This window comes from Myotis brandtii, unplaced genomic scaffold, assembly GCF_000412655.1.
Source record: "Myotis brandtii unplaced genomic scaffold, ASM41265v1 scaffold1043, whole genome shotgun sequence".
Classification (NCBI taxonomy): Eukaryota; Metazoa; Chordata; class Mammalia; order Chiroptera; family Vespertilionidae; genus Myotis; species Myotis brandtii.
Genome location: NW_005353510.1, coordinates 1,638,844 through 1,657,417, shown reverse-complemented (window position 1 = coordinate 1,657,417; position 18,574 = coordinate 1,638,844). Strand labels below are relative to the sequence as shown.

The window sequence follows — 18,574 nt, the reverse complement described above, 5'->3', positions numbered from 1 at the left end:
TTTTTATTGATTTTGGAGAGGAAGGGAAAGGAAGAGAGAAAGAGAGAAACATCAATGATGAGAGAGAATCATTGACTGCCTTCTGCATGCCCCCATCCAGGATCAAGCCTGAAACTCTGGGCATGTGCTCTGACCAGGAATAGAACTGTGACCTCCTGGTTCATAGGTCAGTGCTCAACCACTGAGCCACACCGTCTGGGCAAGAATTTACTTATTTTAATTCGTTTCTTGTTTGTTTGCTTTCTTTTGAAAGTAACACATACTATAAATAATTTGTGAATTGATGTCAGTAGGAGAGGTATAGGGAGAAAAACAAGAAAGTAGAGGAGGAAAAATCACTAGCATCCCCAGGAATCAAACAACCATTGTGGACATTTTCTTGTGTTTCCTTCCAGTATTTCTTGCCTATTTTTAAACTTAAAAATTTGTATTTACTAAATTTTATATTCTCTTTTTCTTTCAACATTATAGCATATATTTTTCCATCATTACAAATTCATCATAATTACAGATGTTTTTGAATGGCTTTGAGATATTTCTTTGTACCTATGAAGTCAGAGTAGAAAAGGCTTAACCTGGTTGCCAGGTGCACAACTATAGCAGAAATTTGAAGCCCCATGAACCCAAGTGGCCTGAGAGGATGCAGAAGCAACCAGCTAAATCTCCTTTGACCTTGGCAACTGGAAAGCCATGTTCTAAAATTTGGGAACAAGTCAAAACCCACAGTCCTGGTTTCTGCCTAAAAGAGGATATTGTGTTGTCTCCCTCTCTCCCTCTCTCTCCTCCCTCCCTCCCTCCCTCTGTCCCTCACTCTCTCCCTCTCTCCCTCCCTCCCTTCCTTCCTCCTTATCTTCCCCCTATCTTTTATCCCTTCCCTTTTGTCTCTCTCTCTAGCTCCCTCTCCTTTCTCATCCAAGAGTCTCTCTTCTCTGCGCGTGTTCCATGCCTGCCATCCACCCCTGTAGGCACTGTTTCATCCCTGGATGGCCCTTGGGCTGACAACACACATGCATGCTGCCTATGCTCTGTCACAGGAGCAATTAAAAAACCAGCTCCAGACTTTCCCTTGAGAGGATCAAGAAGTTGTAGGCTAAATGCAGACAGAATGCCTAGTAACCATGGAAACACATGCATCTGGAAATCCCTGACCTTACACCCAAGACTCCACAATCTTGGCTCTGCCATACCTTGATCTCATGATTTAGGAATGAGGCTGATATGTCCATGTGGTATATCTTTCAGCCATAGGAGAGCAGCAGAAGAAGCTTTACAAATCACTGAGCTATTTATCTCTGTCCTCTGGGGATCTGGTAGGAGTGGAGAACATTGCTGATTCTAGGACTGGGGGAAGACTGGAACAGCCTTGAAGGCTGAGGCTGTGGAGTAATCCATTAGACATCAGAGAATATTGCTGCCTTCACATCAATTTGCTCATCCATTGCCCTTGCCAACTCTACACATACTCCCATGAATATGCCCACATTTGCCATTGCAGAACTGAAGAAATGCATTATTGGTTTTCCTCCCGACAAGAGGTACAACACAATTCACATGGCCTTGATTCCCTTGGGGTAGTGATGGGTTTAGTAGCACTAACTCTAGGAAATCAGTTATTAAGAATTTACTTATTTAAAAAAAATACATATTTTTTATTGATTTTGGAGAGGAAGGGAAAGGAAGAGAGAAAGAAAGAAACATCAATGATGAGAGAGAATCATCAGCTGTCTTCTGCATGCCCCCATCCAGGATCAAGCCTGAAACTCTGGGCATGTGGTCTGACCAGGAATAGAACTGTGACCTCCTGGTTCATAGGTCAGTGCTCAACCACTGAGCCACACCGTCTGGGCAAGAATTTACTTATTTTAATTCGTTTCTTGTTTGTTTGCTTTCTTTTGAAAGTAACACATACTATAAATAATTTGTGAATTGATGTCAGTAGGAGAGGTATAGGGAGAAAAACAAGAAAGTAGAGGAGGAAAAATCACTAGCATCCCTAGGAATCAAACAACCATTGTGGACATTTTCTTGTGTTTCCTTCCAGTATTTCTTGCCTATTTTTAAACTTAAAAATTTGTATTTACTAAATTTTATATTCTCTTTTTCTTTCAACATTATAGCATATATTTTTCCATCATTACAAATTCATCATAATTACAGATGTTTTTGAATGGCTTTGAGATATTTCTCTGTACCTATGAAGTCAGAGTAGAAAAGGCTTAACCTGGTTGCCAATAACCTGATATAACAATGTTTACTTAACTTTCTTTGTTTCTTGAAAATCTGTGTTGGTTCAACTTCCTATTATGCCTGTATATTCTCTTTTTCTTTCAACATTATAGCATATATTTCCCCATCATTACAAATTCATCATAATTACAGATGCTTTTGAATGGCTTTGAGATATTTCTCTGATATAACAATGTTTACTTAACTTTCTTTGTTTTTTGAAAATGTGTGTTGGTTCAACTTCCTATTATGCCTATCTGCCATGATGACTATCTCAGGGCATAGAGAAGAATTAGTACCTTGAGATTCTAATGTGTGTCAGTCCTTGGTTGGGTCCAGTGGGGAATATACAGGGTCCCTGATATCAAGGAATTGACAATCCAGTTTGAGAGGTAAAAACAGAGTCATGGGTCAGTCCTGAGCTCTTTCCTTTTGCCCTTGCAGATTGGTAAAGTGAAAGTATATATTATACACTGAATTTAAAAAGAAAAACAAAACCAAGATTACACACACACACACACACACACACACACACAGTGCAGGGCAAAAATAGGATTATTGGTACATATCTAGATTGACCTAGACTGAAAAGTAATTGTTCATAACAGTAAATGTCATGGGGAGATTAAGTTCAAACAGCAGTTGGTCAAATTATAATTTTAGTTTAGCCTAAATATCTGATAACTGATGATAAGCTATATATTTTCCCTCATTTGATTTAGATGCTGTGATTGAAGTTGATTTTTTTCATATATCCCAAAGTATATAAACATTCATTAAGGATGTGTTCATTACATTGCAGACAACATTGGTGGCTGATTATCTGAATCGCAGTTCTGATTTTTATGGGCCGATTAAGATCTACTTTCCCCTTGCTTTCATTTTCACAATCAAGTTGAATCTCATGGAAAAATATTCCAGAAAAGAGCTATGAAATTCATCAAACCACAGCAGATTAAAAAAGCATGTCATGATGGGGTGTGTGTGTGTGTGTGTAAGAGAGAGAGATAGGGTATTACTGCAGAGCAGGAGTGGAGGATACACAGAGAGTACCAAAGGAAACCGAGTTTGAAAGATGATCAGCATTGGGGGATGTTAGAATGAATGAAGTGTACATGCACCAGAAGCCAAGCCCTTCCAAACCCAAGTGTAGGAAGTGTAATAGGGACTTCTGTTAGACTTGCAGGGGTGGGGAAACGTCCCATCCTTGGGCTGTATAAGGCCCGTGAAATCATTTGGTCTGGCCCTGCCAAGGCATTAGGGGTGAGTTCATTAAATGTTTGGCCAAATATGGCAGGCTAATATTTAAGTTGATCATTTTGTCTGGCCCAAGAATGATGTTATAAATATCCAAATGGCCCTTGGCAGAAAAAAGGTTCCCCACTCCTGTGTTAGGGTCTTGGCAGAATGATTCAAGACCACGGATGCATCTGAACACTCCCTCTCCTCTTTCAGATCGATGATCCCAACAGCAACCTTGAGGAGATGACCAATGAGGCTGACGCCATCACCACTGTGGACAGTCTGGGAAGCAAGCAAGCCTTGACTACGGATTACCTGGATTCTGATTATCAGAGAGGACAGCTGTACCCGTTCTCCCTCAGCAGTGACTTGCACACGGCCACATTCGCTCTCACAAATGCAGCTCCAATGACCCAGACCTTCCAGGAACGGTGGTACATGAATCTGAACAGCCTCATGGACCGGGCCCTGACCCCACAGTGTGGAGGTGGGAACGACCTATACATCATCACAGGCGCCGTGCCCTCAGACGTCAAAGTCAAAGACAAGGTGACCATCCCTAAGTTTGTTTGGCTGGCAGCCTGCTGCGCTGTCCCCGGAGGAGGCTGGGCCATGGGCTTTGTCAAGCACACCACGGACGGTGATGTCATAGAGGATGTGATGGTGAAAGAACTGGAGAAACTGCTGCCGTCTAACCCTCAGTTGTTCCAGAACAACTGTGGTGAAACAGAACAGGACACGGAGAAAATGAAAAAAATCCTGGAAATGGTTAACCAAGTCCAGGATGAAGAGCGGATGGTGCAATCTAAAGAAACCACTAGTGCCCTCCCCAGCACCAGGAGCAAGAGGTCTGCTCTGCAGCCTCCAGAGGCACCCGAGGAAAGGAGTAGCTTCCTGGGGAATCTCGTGGGCTTCATCGCTACCCCGTTCATCAAGCTTTCCCAATTAATTTGCCACCTTGTGGTAGGCATCCTGAAGAACACTGTGTATGTCCTGTGGTATGTCGCCAAGCAGGTGATTAATGGCATAGAAAGTTGCCTTTACCACCTGGGTTCAGCCACTGTCTCGTACTTCTTGGCCATTGGGGAAGAGTTGGCAAGCATTCCCTGGAAGGTACTCAAAGTCATAGTCAAAATCATCAGGGCCATTCTCCGGATCCTTTGTTGTCTGCTGAAGGTGGTTTGCCGCATTCTGGGCATCCCTGTCCGCGTCCTTGTGGATGTGGCCACTTTCCCTGTGTACACCATGGGCGCCATTCCCATTGTGTGCAAGGACATTGCAGTGGGCCTCGGTGGTGCCATCTCTCTGCTGTTTGACACTGCTTTTGGCACCATGGGTGGCCTATTTCAGGTTGTCTTTAGCGTTTTCAAGCGAATTGGCTACAAGGTTACTTTTGAAAATTCTGGGGAGTTATAGAACTCAAAAAACAAATATTGGCCAGTCACAGTAAATTTGATTTTTTTTTTTTAAATAGAGAAGGCTGGAATACTTTGTACAATGGGTCTTTGTTCACTCTCAACTATCATTAATTTTGGCCTTTCATGGGGATGTCTGTATGCTTTTGCAAAGGAAGATGGTGCACTTTAGACTTGACCCTAGAGAAATGTTCAGGGTAGGACTGCGTGTAGGTCATCTGATATGAAATGAGCAAACTTCTAAACCATAACCTTTAGTTATTTACTCTGATACAGATGACCAGCTGAGACATTCTGGTGTTCATTAAAATTCTACAAGAGGGGAAAATTAGAAAGAGGACAACTTTAAACCCAAGGGTTTCTGAGACGATGAGAAAGAAGTCTTGTTCCTCCTATTACTCTCTGAGATTCAAGGCAAAACTGGTATAAATATTCTTGTCCAATGTGTCTTTCGCTTCTCTTTCTCCTCAACTCAGCCGACCTTGGTGAGGTGCGGACATGCTTCCCTGGTGAAATAGCTTTCTTAGGGTATAGAGTCTGCTAGATCCCTTAGCTTTCTGTGGCTTCCAAGGACCTTTAAGATTTTTTTTTTCTCCAGAGTTGAATTTTGCTGAATTTTTCTTTTATGTAATGATAAACATTTTATGCCAAAAAGGGCATAACAAACTTTGAATGCAAGGGCAAAGATGATTTGCCCCTTGAACAGTGTAGGACAGTCTTCTTGGGTATAAAGAAGAGGGCACCAGGGTCAGAGCCCAGCTCTGAGTAAGTGCTGTAGGTCCCAGGACATCTCTAGCCAAGCTTGGACTAATTTGAAATATATTCAATATCTGGCTGACAAGATTGAGCTCAAAGACCTACATGTTAAGCTACTATGAAAATTCAAATTCTGCAACATACTAGATCAGTCTTTCTTATACATCAAGCAAATACCCAACACAGTAAAACACATTGACTTCTGTCCTTAAATGATTGTTTTGGTATAAATGTATAGAAAAGAGCTACCGAACAAAAACTATTCTAGCCGTCTGGAAAGTTTACATATGTATAAACTTGATTAAGAATTCTCTCTTAGACAATTATTTTTATAGTGTGTTTGAGGCTAGAAAACATCACTCTCCCATTAATGCAAATGGATCTGAGAGCTAATCCCCAGTGTTTTGATCAGACACTTGTCATTTTGAATATTGCACTGAAAACGGTAAGAAGAGGAAGCAGAATCTCCCAAACTTTGCTCTGCCTTCCACAGCTGAGAATGAATGGTCCGGATTTTTCTAAGTGTTCTAAAGAGTTGCTGTGAGGTAAAAAAAAAAAGCCAAGTGTAAAATACTGGTTTTGGGGGCACAGGCCACCATTCATCTGAAAGTCAGATGCAGAAACCTGGGGTCCAGAAAGACAACAAGGAGAAAAAGATGGGTCAACTATTTGTATCGGGTTGGTGGATGAGAAACGTGAGTGTAGTGAGTTACATTTTGCAGAAAAATCATTGAATTCGACCCAAAGTAGAAGAGCAGCCAGCCAGCTGGCATCCTGATCAATTCGTGATGCAAGGTTGGGGAGTATGACCCCGACTGGTCCATGATAGGGAGCTATGAACTCAATTTAAGACTCTTAAGTAGTATTTCACCAACACTTCTGTTTGTGAGCATTAACACCCGTGATTGCGCTGCTCTTCATCTCAGCAGTGTGAAGGTACAGGGAAGGGTGAGGCTGCTAATGGGTCAAGAATCCTGCCGGATGAAAGAAAGAGAATCTTAGGCGTGACCAGAGAGATAGTCTGGTCAAACCTTCATTTGACGAGGAGCCTGAGGCACAGGGAGGTAACAGGCTTGCCTTCAGTTTCACGGCTACCTGATGGCGTATTAGGAACCACGATCTTTTGCACACGTCCCATCACAGCTGGAATGTCAGATATGTGGTGTGTGTGGTACTATTCAGCTGCCTCCCTGGACTATGGCAGAGTTTTCTCATCATCCATCAAACAGACTTATCAGTTGGACATGCCTATGTGGTGACGCTATTGGCCATCCATGCACAGCATCATGCTTACCGCCTCCCACAGGCTCTGTGTTCCTTCATAGTACATATCTGCAAACTGAAAGGCCCAAAGAGGGCAACCATGGCAGCTTGAGCCCCTTGGCACCATGCAAGGAGCAGGGCATCCACACTGCTTCTTGAGGGCCATTTGGAAGTGTCTTCTGTTTCATGGCTTGTTTAATGTTGTATTTATTTATTCTTGCATGGCTTCTTTTGAAATTTGTGAAGGGATAATAAAGCAAAAATATTCTTACGTTTGGGTGGCTGAGACTCTGCCCTGGACCACTAGCGATGATGTGCCTCTGGCTCACGGGCACAGGGACCCAGCACGTGGCTGGACTGCTGGTCTGCTCCCAACCAGCTACTTTGGGTTTTTGAGGTGGGAGTTCGGGTTGATTAACCCCATCTCTGGCTTGGAGATTTTTCCGTGGCTCTGTTACGTTCTCAGGCCCTTGGGGAAGTCAGCCACCTATTCATTATGAGGGAGCTGATTTTCTAGCGTGTGGACTAGCCACACTTGTGGACACTCCTTTTCCATTGTGCCTTTTGAATGTTGGCTTCTCACTCGGCATTAACACTTCCACTTATATGCAGACCAGGGAGTTTGGAGGAGGAATTAGAGTGAAGCGCTGGTCATTCATTCAATCATTCATTCATCTATCCAATATGTATTTGAACATCAAGGTTGCAGAGATAAACACTACATGGATCACATCTTTGAGGAGTTAAAAAATCTAGTAGGGAGACCACCTGGTACAACTGCATGGTAAGTGCTACAGCAAAGGTACTAGCAGCCGGTCCCTGGGGCGCGGGAGGAAAGACCACAGAACCATGGAAATCCGTGCCGCCTTTAGGGAGGGTGTGACAAAAGCCAATTTGACATTTTCAAGCTATGTACAATGCTGTGCACCTTGCAATGCTCAATAAAGTAATTGTTGACAACTCATTGGCCATTGTGTGAAATGTCTGAAGGGGGAGAATTCTAATGGTTGAAATGAGGTTTGGGGATTATCTGTGATTTTTATTTTTTTCCATTTCTTGATCCACTCAAGCAGTTTCCACTTACATTGGCTTTGTGCCTTTCCCACCTTCCCCCTCCCCCGCCCTAATTTTGAATTCTATGTGGGGAAACAGAGAGAAGGTTAGATCAGTGAAATAGGCTTAGAACTGCGTTTCAGTGTTGTTTTTCTGAAAGCTATGTGGCATATGAAGTGTTTGTGATTCGTCCTTCATAAATAAGCACCGAAGGCATATAGCTTCACTGATCTGAATCACAAGGGACATGATAGAAACACTCAATTATTTCTTTATTCATTAGGACACTCCCACAGCGTTAGAAATAACAATCTCTGCAGGGGGCGCTGTCTTCTCTGTGGCCTTTGGTAGGGCCCTGCTCTGGGGGGAGGTGGCAGTAGTTCTTGGCTGCCTTTCCAGTGAGAGCAGGGTCTTATGTGTGACTCTGTCCCATTCAGCATTTCCCTCAAGTTCACCACACAATAGGCAGGTTTTAGAGTTACACCATGAGCAATACAGTGTGGGCTCCTTGACTGTCACAAATGGGTTCTCAGATTTCACATTATCTCTTTTTGTAGATATCCCCCATGGCCCCCTCCCCCCAGATAATGGCTTGATTTCTAACAATTACGTCCAAACCAATTACAGATGATCCTTGAACAACACTTTTTTTTCAATAAATACCTGTACTGTGTATGGTCTGCAGTCAGGAATCTGAGGATGTGGAGGGCTGAATGTATGCATTGTCTACACCGTTTTATATAGGGGACTTGAACCTCCACAGATTTTAGTATTCGCAGGGAATTTTGGGACCAATCTCCTCCGGATACCAAGGTGGGACTTGAACCTCCACAGATTTTAGTATTCGCAGGGAGTTTGGGGACCAATCTCCGAATACCAAGGGACAACTTAAGTTTTGGGGGAGTCAAAAGTTATATATGGCTTCTCAACTGCTTAGGTCAACTGTATTTTTAAGCTTAAATTTCAACAGAGTGCTGACAACCACTTGTCATTGTTTTTTTGTGTTGAGTCCACAGTGAGATGCTCTCAGGAGATGGACTCCTAGAGGTTTCTCCTGGAGGCAGTATCGCCTAATGCTCAAGACCCAGGCTCTGGAGTCAAAAGCACTTAGGCCTGAATCCTGACTTTGCCTGTTACTAACTGTGTGGCGAAGTGGGCAACTTACTAACTTGGGCAAGTTACCACCCAAAGCCTTTGTTTCTCCATCTGTAAAATGGGGCTAATTATTAGCACCTACTTCAGAGGGTTATAAGAATTCAATAAGTTAATGAAGATAAAGCATGTAGTGCCATGCTTGTCACATGGTAAGTGCTCAGTGAATGTTAATTATTGTTGCTGTAGCTGTTGTTGGTAATAATATCCACACATCTTGGATGAAATTGGCCGTCCTTGGATCGCAGGATGTTTCTAGATTAGAGCTGGGAAGGTTCAAGGTTAAGGTACAGTCTGGGAGTTGAGGTCATGAATGAAAATAAAGGAATCTAGCGCCTCATCAGTGGTGTCAACATACTGAAGAAATAGGTGAGGGTTTGGCCCTAGACTCTAGAAAAATGAGGCTGTGGGAACAGGACCTCAACCTGTTTCCAGCACCATTCAGGAAGGAAGGCATGAGCATTTCCAGTCTCTCAAATAGAGCGCTTTTTCCCTCCAGGCTTCTTCCTTGCTGAGTTCACAGCCTTACAACAGACTCAGCTTCCTAACAATCCTATTACTTAGAAAGAGTGAACTAGACAGAGTATTTACATTTTAGCTGCTGAAAAGAATTATGGGCCCTACTGTAAATAGTCATTTTTCTTTATTCTCCAGCCTTTAATGAATTAAGGCATTACAAATTAGTGTCCAAAGACGAATTGATCCTGGGTATTGACAAGGTAGAATTGTTGGAACCCATGGTTGACCCCTAGGGCCTGTACTAGACTGATGAGCCACCTACCACATGCTCACTAGGTTCAGCCTCCAAGAGGCCCTGCCTGCTGTCCTCGGTGCCATCCGATCTGTAATACCTACATCCAAAGCAGATGCTGACAACACATTTTGCCTTTGCAGACGTGAGTATAATATAAAACTGCCTGCTATCCTGAAGACTGCATAATAATTTTTTAATAATAAGGGATTATTTTTACAATGAAGAACCCATACTAATCAGATGAACTGAAAGATGATTTTGATGATGATTAAGAAATAATAAGGGGTCTACCTATTTTATGTGTCCTGACTTGACCCACTTAATGGATCACCCTGGTTCAAATATTAAAAGAGTCATGCTGGTCCGGCTGATGTGGCTCAATGGTTGAGAGTCGACCCATGCATCTAGAGGTTGCCAGTTCTATTACCAGTCAGGGCACATGCCCAGCTTGGGGTGTCAGTTCCCAGAGAGGGGCATGCAGGAGGCAGCCTATTGATATTTCTCTCTCATCCATGTTTTAATCTCTCCCTCTCCCTTCCTTTCTCTCTAAAATCAGTAAAAAAAAACAAAAACCCACACAAACAAGCAAGCAAACAAACAAAACATTTAAAGCTGGGGACAGTGAAATAAGAAAGGGCTTAGTATAGAAGACACAACAGGGGAGCCTAGGCTGGTCTGCTTTGTCTCTTTTAAAATGTTATAGCTGGTTTGGCTCAGTGGATAGAACGTCAGCCTGCAAACTGGAGGGTCCCAGGTTTGATTCCAGCAAGGGCACATGCTCAGATTGCAGGCTTGATCCCTAGTGTGGGTGTGCAGAAGGCAGCTGATCAAAGATTCTCTCTCATCATTGATATTTTATCCCTCTCTCTCTGAAATCAATAAAAGCATATTTTAAAAAAATAGAAAGAGACGGGCAGCAACAAGGTGGTATCGCAGGGCAGCACCAAGGGCAGCCACGTGCTGCACACGTTCCGTGGTTCCATGGGAAAGCTCAGCGGCAACTGTGCAAGGGCGAGTTTGCCATGTTCAAGTGCATTCCCATGTTTGAGAGCAACTTCATCCAGATCAGCAAAAGAGGAGTGACCAATGTGCACAACAGTGTGCAGATGGTCACTGGGCATCGCAGACACCAGCTTAAACTCATAGGACCTGATGTCCAGCTGTTGGCATGACACCCCTGGAAGGGGATTCAAGTCAGTGAGGAGATTGGAGCTAAAGTGGCTGCTTCCTTGGAAGTTTGTCAAGTCCATCTATAGCAGTGGTTCTCAACCTTCTGGCCCTTTAAATACAGTTCCTCATGTTGTGACCCAACCATAAAATTATTTTCATTGTTACTTCATAACTGTAATGTTGCTACTGTTATGAATCATAATGTAAATATGTGATATGCAGGATGGTCTTATGCGACCCCTGTGAAAGGGTCGTTCGACCGCCAAAGGGGTCTCGACCCACAGGTTGAGAACCGCTGATCTATAGTCATGAGAAAAAAACAGCTTCACTTGAAGCTTGCAGCACTGGCCATTCTTTTTATCTACAATTATCCCCCCTTCAGAGCAAAAGAAGATGTGTTTGCACACTGGGAAGGCCTGGTGTTCTTCCTGAGACCGCCAGCCAGGGCTTACAGCGGTCCCTGAGCTGTGCCAGCTTGGGACGTGATGGAGGGACCTGTGTTGGAGGCTGGGGACAGGAAGAGCCCAGCAGTAAGCTTTTGCAGAGACACTCAGCGAGGGGTCCAAAGGCTTCGGAAGAGCAACTGAAGGCTCTCCGGCTGCTCTCCTAGGCTGCCTGGGGGAACATTGCACGTAGAAGGGCTCAGGCCAGATGAGCCACTATGTGGAGGCCTTACCACACTGGGAGGTCTCAAGGGCATCTAAATATCCGAGGTCCCTTAGATGTCAGCTCCTCTGTCCCCATACCCGATGTTGTCATGCTGTCAGCAGCAGCCTGATGGCCACAACCGTTTAAGGGTGATTTTGTGCCTTGTAATTTTCCTTGCTCTATCAGTAACCCAATCTCTCTTGTTCCATTCAACCTTGAGGCCTGTTGAGCCACGGTCCAGAAACTGTCTATTTAGTTTTCTAGTGTATCGCTCTGCAGAGATAAAATTGAGTCAGCTGAAGAACCTATACTTAAGGAACTCAGGGTCAAGTTGACTCTCTGATCCATCAGCTCATCAAAGTGTCCTTATTTGCTTACACAGTCCCAGAACAATGTGACCCTGGAGAATTATTCATTTATTACCAGTTACTGTTGTGTTGTGAAGAACGAGAAGATGGATGAAAAGTGCTTAGCCCATTGCTGGGCACAGAGAAAGAGCTTTCTAAGTCACCTCTGTGATGCAGCAGTGTGTGAGCATCCTGCCTGCTTCCCGACTCCCCTGGCAGGCTGCTGGGAGGAGGGTGTGATGCTGTTGCAAATGCTCACATGCCACAGCCCCTTGAGCCATGTTCCTGCCCAGAGAAATGTTGGCTCTACCCTACCCAGGGCTTCACCTCCAAGCTGTTGGCCTGGACAAAGAAGATTCACACACATCTGTCTCTAGCACATTTACATAAGGAATGAATTACTCACTGTGAGAAGTTAGACATTGTTCAGGCATTTCTCCAAATGCTAACATTATGTAAGGGCATGATAGTGCCTTTTTTTTTTTTAAGAAGGATGAGTAAAAAATCAAAGTTAGGTGGTTGATTTTAACCAAGTCAGTGAAAAGAGAAAAAAACAAACCACAAATCAACTGTTCAATAATGAGAAACTATGTCCATCCACCCCCACTGGGGGAGGAAGTGTTTTGAATGTAACAAAAATGCAGCCAGTCAGTAAAGAAACTCCAGGATCTATTTTGATTGTTTTTTAAAGTATGTTTTTTATTGATTTTTTTTTTTAGAGCAAGAGGAAGAGAGAGGAATAGAGGGATAGAAACATTGATCAGAGAGGAACATAGATCGGCTGCCTCCTGCACGCTCCCTACTGGTGATTTAGCCAGCAACCTGGGCATGTGCCCTGACCTCTTGTTTCACAGGTCGATGCTCAAACACTGAGCCACACTGGCTGGGCTGATTTATTTAAATTACTGAAAAATGTAAGCAGATCTTATCCCTGAAAACTATTTTATTCCTACCATTCATCACACACATATTCTTTCCCTTGAGTATCTTAGTCAAAGAGTTTATCCCTCTGTCCCAAGAGTAGACAAATCCTCCCTAACTCCCCCAAGAGAGGTCCCCGTTGTCTCTGAAGTTCCTGGAACCATTCCTTCCTCTGCCAATTGCAAAGCTCTGCCTTTCCCCATCAATGTTTCTTTTTCTTCTGACTTCCTGTATTTTCCTCCAGAGGAAAGTCTCCGTGAATTTGTATAGCCCTCTCCTTACAGCTGATTAAACAGAGTCTCTCCCCTTTCCCATTGTATGAATATCTTGTAGCAACACAAATACGATAAATTGCTAAATAAAAGATTCCTTAGCTGTGTTTTATATGAACTACAATTGCAGTCATGCAGAGAAACAATACAGATGAATAAGTGGTAACATTTTCAAACAAGGAGGAAGAGGATGAGGAGGAAGGATCTGACTTATGGCTAAAGGCAAACTGAAGGCAATGAAACAAACTTCAGTCTCTTCATGCAAATTGCTCCTGCCCCCCAATACCTGTGGGGACTGGGCCTTGCTCCTCAGCAGGAGAGTGGGGCTGGGAGAAAGGGGCCCCATTCACGAGGCTGGTGCTCTCTCTGGTGCGTCATCCTGCCCTTCTGTTTCTCAAGAGTAGAAATCAAGAGCTTTCTCAAATGTGATACAGAACTTAGGTTTACCATTTAAAATAACACTCTCCCCCCTAGCTTTGTGTGAAGCTCATGGTTTATGAAACATCTCTAAAGGTAATCTTCAGGAGCCATAAAACGGCGATGTGTAGGAACCATCAGTTGGCTCCTGAACTACTTGGCTGTAGTGAACTCAAAGTGAACTCTTCTGGGGTTTTCAAAAACTGGTTTCACCCACTTATTAAAAACCCAGCCTATTAAAAACGCAGGGTTGCGTGTGAAGCTTGAGGAAGCTTATGCTGGTCATTTTCTCTGCTGCCATTGTTTATAACAAACTTGAATTAAAGGCATCTTTGTCATTTTTTTTTTTGAACCCACACATAATGCGATGCGTTTTTGGATTGTTGTTTTCTTTTTCTTTTTTTTTTAATCTTTTTTTTATTGCTTAAATTATTACAAAGAGTATTACATATTTCTCCTTTTTTTCCCCCTGCCCTTGACAATCCCCTGCCTCCCCTACCAGTTTGACAATCTGTTTGAGGCAGCTCTGCCTCTGTATCTATTATTGTTCAAAAGTTTGTAATGGTCTCTATTATCCATGAATGTGTGAGATCATGTGGTATTTTTCCTTCATTGACTGGCTTATTTCACTTAGCATAATGCTCTCCAGTTCCATCCATGCTGTTGCAAATGGTAAGAGTTCCTTCTTTTTTACAGCAGCATAGTATTCCATCGTGTAGATGTACCACAGTTTTCTGGGCCCCGGTGATGAATAAGATCCAGCTGCTGCCCTCAAAGAGCCTGCAGGCTGGGGTTCAAGTGCCAGGTGAAGCCCACCTTCCTGGACCAGAGTCAGCTTGAGCAGGGATGGGTAAGTGGATGTGCAGACAGCTGGCTGCAGGATATGGAGCAAGAAGGAAAAGAACCCAAGGACTGCCACTCAAAATACAAGTCGGTACACAGAAAATACATACCAGAGTTGGCCGACAGTGAAATAACTCACCCCATTCAATGCGGGGAAAATGTGTCCCTCTCCTCTGAAGGTATTACGCTGTGCAGAAACCATCCCTGTGTTTGCCCCGGCACTGGACGGCATCGTAATCATCTCCGTCAGCATTTCCATTCACTACACTTCCTGGCACAGAGCAGGGTTAATAAATAATTGTTGGAATAAACAAACATTCAAGAAGGAATGTCCTCACTGGGTAGAAGGTTGAGCTAGGAGAATTCCAGGATTCTTTTCTACTCAGAGATTTTATGATCGTATAGAGAGCCTGACATGTGACAAGAGCCTCGCACGTGATGCCTGTGTAGTATTGGGGTTATTTGTACCCAGGTTTTATCTCCCCATATAATTAGCACATCCTTTTCTGCAAATGCAGTCATATTTACCGAGGACTATGTCAATCAATGTGCATGCATTATCTGATTCAATGTTTACAACGACCCCAGGAGGCAGTGTTTTGGTTTCTATTGCTGCATGACTACCATTGGCTGAGCTGCTTCAGTGGCCCAGGTAGTTACACACTATATAGAGACACATTTAATCCTCACAATAATATTTTTCCCCAGATGAAAAGTGAGACTTAGAGAGGTTAAATAACTTGCTTAAAGTCACTCAACCACTACATGCTAGAGCCAGGATTTTACCACAGGTATGTCTCAGTCCACGTTCCAGGCTGCTCCATGCTGTAGGTCAGGCTCAGAAGCAGACTCTGGGATGAGATTGACATGAAGGAAGTTAATAAGGAGGGCTCAGGGGCAGCACCTGTGGGGGAAGTGAAAGACACAGCACTAGGCAAAGCAGAGGGTGGGCTGTGATACAGTCAGAGCAAAGAGCTCAGCAGGCCCATGAGAGCTTTGAAGCTGGGGTAACCCTTCAGAGTTGGCTGGAATAGAGGAAGGGGTCTGGAACTTTATTACCAAAGCCCTGTGTCCCCAGCAGGCATCACAGTCAATAGTTGCCATATAAACAAATGGACCAAGCAATCCATCCAGATGGAAGTGTGAAGGGAGGCAGCATTGCAGGGGGAGGGATGGCTTCTGCGTAAAGGCAGCCGGCCTAGCTCTGGCCCAGGAGGGGCTTTCCTGAAGAATGCTAGACTGTGCGGGGCCCTGACTCCCAGGCAGTCCTCAGGAGAAGCCAGATCTCTAAGCTCGAACAAAGAGCTAGATGAACAGTGAGTCCACTCTATGACCTGCCCAAGGAGCCCTCAGCTCAGGCTGGTACATTTTTAATGTTGTTGAGTTTAGGCATGGCCGCAAAGGGAATCAGCTTACAGTATTGAATTTATTTGCTCTAGGATTCAAAGTGTGATCACACACCCAATGAGGAGTTCCTTAAAGTAAGTAATTCAAGAGCTATTCACTCATAGAGGCCAGTGGTGGGGTATTATCAGCTGAAAGATGTTAAGAGCCAATCATCACAACAGTCATCTTCAAGGGGTGGTGTCCAAAGAGGGAGGAATGAATCAAAGACCCGCACATTTCCCACACCCATTCCACAGGTCTGGGCCTGATCCAGCCTCATCTTTAGTCTCTATGGAGAACGGGAGGAAGGAGAAGCAGGGAGAATTGGAAATCCACAAGGAAGAGGAAAAGATGAGATGACTTAAGGAAAATAGGACTAATGTATTGAATATGTTTATCTCATTTAATCCTTATCACAACCCTATAAATTACTCTAATGATAAGCTTTTCAGATGATGAAATTGAGATTCAAAAGGACTAATTGAGATACCATGACTATGGGAAGAAACAGGGGAGGGAAGAAGAAAGGGGTGAAGGGAGAAAGGAGGAAACTAGAGTTGGGTACATTTATCAGAAAAGGGGACATTTTAAAAATTGATTTTGAGAGGGAGTGGGGAATAGAGAGAGAGAGAGAGAGAGAGAGAGAGAGAGAGAAACAGAGAAGCATCGATTTGTTGTTCCACTTATTTATGTATTCATTGGTTGCTCCTTGTGTGTGTCCTGACTGGGGATTGAACTCACAACCTTGGCGTATCGGAAAGATCCTCTTGCCAACTGATCTACCTGGTCAGGGCCTAGGGGACAATTTTTAAAATGTCACTAAAACATATTAATGCTGACAGAACCATGCTTCCTCCATCTGCACTCAAACTGAGAAACCAAAAGGCAAATCAGTCCCTGAACCCTTAGTCCTCATTCTACCTCCCTTTCTCCTGTCTAAATATCTCCTGATTCTGCTGGAGGTGCCCAAGGACCTTTGATGGACTGTCTTTCCAGAGGTATTGACATGTGATGACAGGAATCGCTTTTCACTTTATTTCTAATACAATTTTCAACAAGAAATGAACACTTACTGAGTACTTCTTATGCATCAGGAACTTTCAAATATGTTATTTCATTTACTCTTCACAACAACCCTGTCAAGACAAATAGTGAGGATTTCTTCTGTTTATGGAGGGTGAATCTGAAGTTCAGAGAGGTTGAGTAACAGCTGGTGTAAGAACCAGGACTCTAAGCCAGGCTGGAGAACACACTTTTCACCTGACCCCCCTGCCTCAAGGTTACTAAGGTCTGTGAGTTGTATGAATATTGCCCTGGCTTTGCCTTTGGTTGATCCAAACATTCAGGGTCCATCAGGGCTTGTAAATTTTGCATGGATCAGTTACCCCAGTCCTGGGCATTTTATTTTTGTTTAATTAACTCAATTTATTTGATGATTCTTGGTACCTATATAGCATACAGGCCTCCCTCAAATAAGTTAAACTTCCCATCTATTCTGAGTCTTTGGCAGGAAGAAGTGGTCACAGCCAATGCAAATAGAGGAGGAGTGCAGGAAAGGTGAGGGGTGAGAGAATTTTGTAATGTATGGAGCTGTGAGTACAAATGTCTCATTTTTGGCCTCCCCACCCCCTAAATAACCAGCACCCCCAAGGAGTCATTCAGTCTGTACTTTTGGTCTGTGGTCCCATAGTGACCCCACAGCCTGTGCACTTGGCAATCATTGTTGGTCTGGGACTGGCTCTAGCCTGTGTGGACAACTATGGATGCTGCCAATAGTTCACTGGGGTGGGGGGGGGGTGACCATTATCCACTGCACCCTGAGGCCCTGACTTTCTGCAGAGTGGAGGGGAGGGCACAGGTCCTCCCAGGTTCTGGCAGTGCATTGAGGGAGGGCTGGCAAGCCAGAGCCCAGCCTGGTGTGTGTGTGTGTGTGTGTGTGTGTGTGTGTGTGTGTGTGTGAGAGAGAGAGAGAGAGAGAGAGAGAGAGAGAGAGAGAGATTGATTCTGGAGGCACACCCAAGTAGAAGGCACTGTCCACTCTGAACCAAATGATGAGGCAAGGGCCATATAAGTCAGGGCCCCCCCAAACAGTCATCCTGTGGCCCTAAGTGTTACCATGCAACCAAGGATGAGGGGGAGAAGGAGGAGGTGGGAAAATGTTATTTACTGCGGCATGTGGGAAAACTGGAGTCAAGCAAATGCCAGCCAAGTTTTGGATGGTCTAGAAAAGGAACCGTGTCAAAGTGTCATTAATCCTCAACCCTGGGCAATGGAGAGAAAATATGTGTTCATGTCTCTATGGTATGTACATATGCATCTGTAATTTCTCTAAAGCAGCGCTGGGCTTGAGACCCCCTCTGCCATTTACCAATCATGGGACCTTCACCAGGCACACACCTCACTGCGGGTAATGGTTGCTCTGGACCAGCTGTCAGGCAGTTCAGGGCCGGCACCTGCTCAGAGCACAGGAAGGTGCCCTTCCCCTGCACTCCCTCCCAGCGACTGGGAAGGGCGCTTAGCTTCCTTCCCGCTGACCTCCAGCCAGTGCGGCTCCCGGCTGTCTTTGGCTCCAGGGAGCCCTGAGTGTGGAGGGACAGCACCAGGACCATGGTGTGTGTGTGTGTGTGTGTGTGTGTGTGTGTGTGTGTGTGTGTAGGGGAGGGGATTGGGCGACAAAGGGGCTTTGTTTGGGAAGGGCTGGCTGGCCAG

The 18,574-nt window shown here is 44.3% G+C and overlaps 1 protein-coding gene and 1 long non-coding RNA gene across 3 annotated transcripts in view; one reads left to right on the top strand and one right to left on the bottom strand.

Annotated features, from left to right (window-relative positions):
- Positions 1-7,866, top strand: part of ENDOD1 (endonuclease domain containing 1) — a 26,798-nt gene extending 18,932 nt beyond the window's left edge. The window contains exons 1-2 of one of the 2 annotated variants that reach the window (XM_014538652.1): positions 1,491-1,535; positions 3,682-7,866. In XM_014538652.1, the coding sequence (XP_014394138.1) occupies positions 1,506-1,535; positions 3,682-4,884 (1,233 nt within the window). In that variant the 5' untranslated portion in view covers positions 1,491-1,505 and the 3' untranslated portion in view covers positions 4,885-7,866. Of the gene's footprint in view, positions 1-1,490; positions 1,536-3,681 lie in introns of those variants that run through there. The other variant, XM_014538646.1, reaches the window with a different exon arrangement.
- A 6,457-nt stretch (positions 7,867-14,323) lies between these two features.
- The window catches only part of LOC102247973, a 6,096-nt gene continuing 1,845 nt past the window's right edge, over positions 14,324-18,574 (bottom strand). Inside the window, exons 2-3 of the long non-coding RNA XR_001361888.1 lie at positions 15,266-15,330; positions 14,324-14,750 (exon numbers count right to left, since the gene is read on the bottom strand). This is a non-coding gene — a long non-coding RNA (uncharacterized LOC102247973). The remainder of the gene's footprint in view (positions 14,751-15,265; positions 15,331-18,574) is intronic.